The sequence below is a fragment of the Podarcis bocagei genome (genome assembly GCF_964188305.1).
Source record: "Podarcis bocagei genome assembly, chromosome: 1".
NCBI lineage: Eukaryota > Metazoa > Chordata > Lepidosauria > Squamata > Lacertidae > Podarcis > Podarcis bocagei.
In genome coordinates, this window is record NC_138125.1 from 83,520,936 (window position 1) to 83,525,368 (window position 4,433).

General features: G+C 45.4%; 1 protein-coding gene across 1 annotated transcript; it reads right to left on the minus strand.

The window, feature by feature from the left end:
* Window positions 1-594: 594 nt before the first annotated feature.
* On the minus strand, window positions 595-4,302 carry SDHAF2 (succinate dehydrogenase complex assembly factor 2). The gene is made up of 4 exons (XM_081201293.1): window positions 4,131-4,302; window positions 3,587-3,792; window positions 2,682-2,791; window positions 595-884 (listed from the first exon to the last, which is right to left on the minus strand). Exons 1-4 carry the CDS (start codon window positions 4,149-4,151, stop codon window positions 754-756), a joined length of 468 nt encoding a protein of 155 aa, XP_081057419.1. The 5' UTR covers window positions 4,152-4,302; the 3' UTR covers window positions 595-753.
* Between the last annotated feature and the right edge of the window lie 131 nt (window positions 4,303-4,433).

Below are 4,433 nucleotides of genomic sequence, written 5' to 3' on the forward strand. Positions count from 1 at the left end.
CTCTGGCCGGCTTCCAACTGAATATTAAAAACAATACAGCGTCAGACATTAAAAACTTCCCTAAACAGGGCCGCCTTCAGTTGTCTTTTAAAAGTAAAATAGTTGTTTATTGCCTTGACATCTGCTGGGAGGGTCGTACCTTGGAAGTTGAACAGAATTGGTTCCAGAAGTCCATTCAACTTCTGAAACGTTCAACTTCCAAAGCGCAGCTTCTGACTGGCTTCAGGAAGCTCCTGCAGCCAATTGGAAGCCGCAGAAGCCCCATCAGACATTTGGCTTCCAAAAGAACATTCAAAAACTGGAAGATTCACTTTCAGTTTTCAATCGTTCGGGAGCCGAAACGTTCCAACTCTCAAGGCATTCAGGAGCTGAGGTACAACTGTGATTTGTTATGTATAATTTAACAACCATGTGCATTTCTCAATGAACAAGAACACGCAACAATGCCTTTTGTTATCAATCACCCTGCAGTCCTATACCAGTGGGATTGCTGAAGTGCATTCTGAGTCAGAAAAGTTACTCTGTCAACACTTCTATACCTGTCTTCTCAGAAGTAAGTTGCATTGAATTTAATGGGAGCTATAACCAAGTATCTAAAGGACCGCATCACTGAAGCTTTATTATAGATAAGCAAAGCATGGAAAACAGACCATTCAGGAAATATTTCACAAGAGTGGGACTCAAGAGGCCTAAATACCACAGTGTGTGCTTCTAGGTTTCAAGGATGTATGGCCTTCTCCAGAAACCACAAGATCAGTGTGAAGCTTCAACAAGATACTCAAGATCTGGTTGTTGCAGTCTCTTTTCTCTGTTCTTGTTTTTGGTAAACTCTCTAAGCATCTCCATGACTTCATTTTCAAAGATTTCTGGAGCAGGCTTTGCTTCTTTGGGGAGAAAAAAGGAAGAAGTGAAACAACAGTATAAGCTGTGCTACCAATGTCTGAAGATTCTGTACACTGAGGTGCCCACCAGATGTTGGATTCCAACTCAACAGTGCCAGCCAACAAAGATAAGAGTTGTAGTCCAGCAAAATCTGGATGAAAACACATTGGCTACCCCTGCTCAGAACTACAGTCTACAGATCTAGTAGGTTTTCAAAGATCTTTTTGTCACTGGACTTAAAATTATTTGTCAAGCCCCATTTCAAAGACATCCCAGTTAGTGTGTTAAGTACAGAAAAGGAAACAAAATGGAATGCTTGCTTTGCAAACAAGCGAAAGACATTTTTTATGTGACAGGGAGCAAGAATGTTTTTGGAACTTCTTGTAAAATGGCAGCGGGAAGTCTCGGCCCATGGCCCTAATTAGGCTGGTGCAGGTCACATGAGGCTGTTGCCCACAACCCACAAGACGTCGTAAGTGAAATGGGGCAGGTATGGGCAAGAAAAGAACAATCAGGAGTTTAAAGTGAGTTCTCTATTATTTCTTTGAAAGAAGGGTTCTCTGTCAGCACCAATCAGCTGATTAATGCAGACAGGGAGCCCTGCTGGGAGTCAGTGGCACTCCAAACAGAGCATTTTCCCCTTTGTAGAGAAAAAACAACTAGCTGTTTAGAGCAAACACTTTGAATCCTAATTGCTACCTCCAAATGGACTTCAAAGGTTCCCTGTAATGCTTGTCAGCTGATTGGTGCTGAAAGTGCATCTTCAAAGAAGATTGTTGTATAGTAACCCATTTGAATGTTGATAGGTGTCATTTGATGTATTATGCCATCAGGTGACTGACAGTTGGGTGGTCCCATGCATCTGTCAAAGTTGGCCCGTGGGAAGCAGGGGGAAGTAGAGTATTGGCTTACTGGCCAGATCCAGTTCCCCACCCCTGCCATAAAATATGTAATATACAGTGGTACCTCGGGTTACAGACACTTCAGGTTACAGATGCTGCTAACCCAGAAATAGTACCTCAGGTTAAGAACTTTGCTTCAGGGTGAGAACAGAAATCGCGCAGCAGCGGCACAGCAGCAGCAGGAGGCCCCATTAGCTAAAGTGGTGCTTCAGGTTAAGAACAGTTTTAGGTTAAGAACTGACCTCCAGAACGAATTAAGGTCTTAACCTGAGGTACCACTGTATTATCATTAACTATACAGCAGTTCTGCAACCTAAAACTATACTTGTTAAGGAGGATGTTAAGTTCTACTAAATTCAAAATGGGCTTACTGCAAATAAAAATACATATGTTTTAAAGGTAGAGTATACATTAGTTATACTCTTGATCAACCTGACTGCTAGAGTTGGAATGTTTATATGGTGAACATGACAATTTTTAGACCCTGCTCATAGCTAAAACTGTATTTCGGATTGTCAGTGACAACCTTCTAGGACAATCACACACCTTTTCAGGACAGAGGTCGAAATATTACATGTACTATACTGCTATGTGTGGTCCAGAGGGCAGTAACAGGAGAACAAGCATTTTCTGTGACGGCTCCTCACTTGTGGAATGTTCTCTCCAAAGGGGCTTGCCTGATGTCTTCATTTACATATCTTTAGGCATCAGTCAAAAACATTCCCGTTCTCCCAGGCCTTTGGCCTTTTTAACTGTGTGCAGGGAGGTTGTTTTTGTTTGTTACTATGTTATATATTTTTATGTTTTTATATTATGAAATGCCCTTCATAAGACACGCCCCCCAAGTCACATAAGAGCCAATAGCAAGTGACCCCAAAATACAGTGTTTTGCTTTACCTGTTGCCCAGTAGTAGATATCCCAATCATTGCTGGGCTCATTAATCAGGCGATCATAAAGATCTAGCTGTTGCTCATTCATTCGATTCAGATTCTCTTTGGCAAAGAAACTATGGGAAACAATAAAACAGCATACTGGGAAAACCAGACTAGGTAGAAAAAAAGATAATACCACAATGTAATAAAAATACTACATTCTGGCTATGCAAGTGTCAGAAATTTCTGCACACCCATTCAGACAAACAAAAGGCATTATTACAGTTCAAGGTCCAATTCTCTCCAGGCAAAAGCACTGAGAAGCAGGGCCACTGAGGGGTGTGGCCTTTGAAGAAGAGACCCAGGAGCTGGATAGAGGGTCCCAGAGGGGAGACCACATTCAACCCCAGGTTCCCCTCTACCAGTTCAAGATAAACCAGTGTCTGACTATACCCTTGATAACAAAGAGAAAACAGAATGGACAATCTTCTCCTTTTTCCTCTATAAGCTGATTTTCAATATTTCATAACAATGCTTCCTAGTGCTGTCCTTGGATAAGGGTATTTCCAAGTGCAAGGAGAGAGCAACATTTCTTTTTTTTTAAAATGTTGGTTTATAAAATGATGCACACTATGGAGAAAGTAGACAACAATGATTTTGTACTCACTGTTTTTCAGCTAAATTTCCAGTTGCATTTTATAAGTCTAAACTGCCCAGAGAACATACGGTAGTTTCATCATTCTTATCTCTGTTTTATTATACATTATAAAGTGAAATAATAATAACAGAAAAATTCTAATAAAAGGGGGGGAGATACTGGAGTGTGGGAATTTTAAAGACTCGATTCTTAATTTGGTTACCAGGAAACAAGTCCAAGTTGAAAGCAACGAGGAGGTTTAGGAAAGGCAGAACAGAAGGCGACGGCTCACCTGAGCAGGAGGCAGTTCTCCAGCATGCCCCTCTTGCGGCTCTCGTACAGCAGCCTCGCGCGCTTCCTTGCCGGGGCTTCGTGGGGCCGAGCCTGCCAAGGCGGCAGAGGGATCTCCAGCAGATCCCGCCCGGAGTCGGAGGGAGAGTCCCCGCGGTAGCAGCACTTCGACGAGCGGAGGACGCAGGCGGGGAGCAGAAAGAGGCGCTGCGAGACAAACAGGCAGGGAAGCGGCGTAAGGCAACCAAGGGCGGCAGAAGCAGCGTCCGACCCACCACTCCGTTACTACGCGAACGCGCCGGAGCTGCTGCTGGTGCGACGGTTGGGGAGTCGGACTAGGACTCGGGGAGGCCGTGACGCTCAGAGAGTGACCTTGGGGGCCAGTCGCTGCCTCTCAATCTCAACCTAGCCCGCCTGGCAGGGTTGGTGTTGTGGGGATTAAACCAGGAGGACTAGGCGCTCCACCCTGAGCTCCTTGGAGGAGAAGCGGGGGGCACGAATTCAACAAATGCCTAGATACAGAATACACATCTCCCTTTACTCACGCGAACGCTCAACGCCGCCATCCTGGTTTCCTCCGCAGCCGCTCTACCCTTCACGGCCCACCATAGACACAGAGGCCTCTACGGAAGCCTCTCAGCTTCTCCACAACGCATGCGCCCTAAAGCCACCTTTCGGCCTCCCGCGCCCGCTTCGGAAAAGCCTCCTACGGAGAGCGGCCTTTTCTGGTTTTGTTTACTCTTGCGCGAGGCGGCAGAGCAACAAACCGGAAGGGGCGGTGCTCGGCAGGGAGGAAAGGGCGGGGCAACGGGAGGAGGCGCTGGCTGTAGCGGTGAGAGGAGGAGGGG

Coding starts and splice junctions, on each gene's coding strand:
- SDHAF2 (XM_081201293.1), bottom strand. CDS start 4,151: ATGGCGGCGTTGAGCGTTCGC. Junction 2,792..3,586: donor GAGAACTGCCTCCTGCTCAG/GTGAGCCGTCGC, acceptor TGTTTCCCATAG/TTTCTTTGCCAAAGAGAATC. Junction 885..2,681: donor TATCTACTACTGGGCAACAG/GTAAAGCAAAAC, acceptor TTCTCCCCAAAG/AAGCAAAGCCTGCTCCAGAA.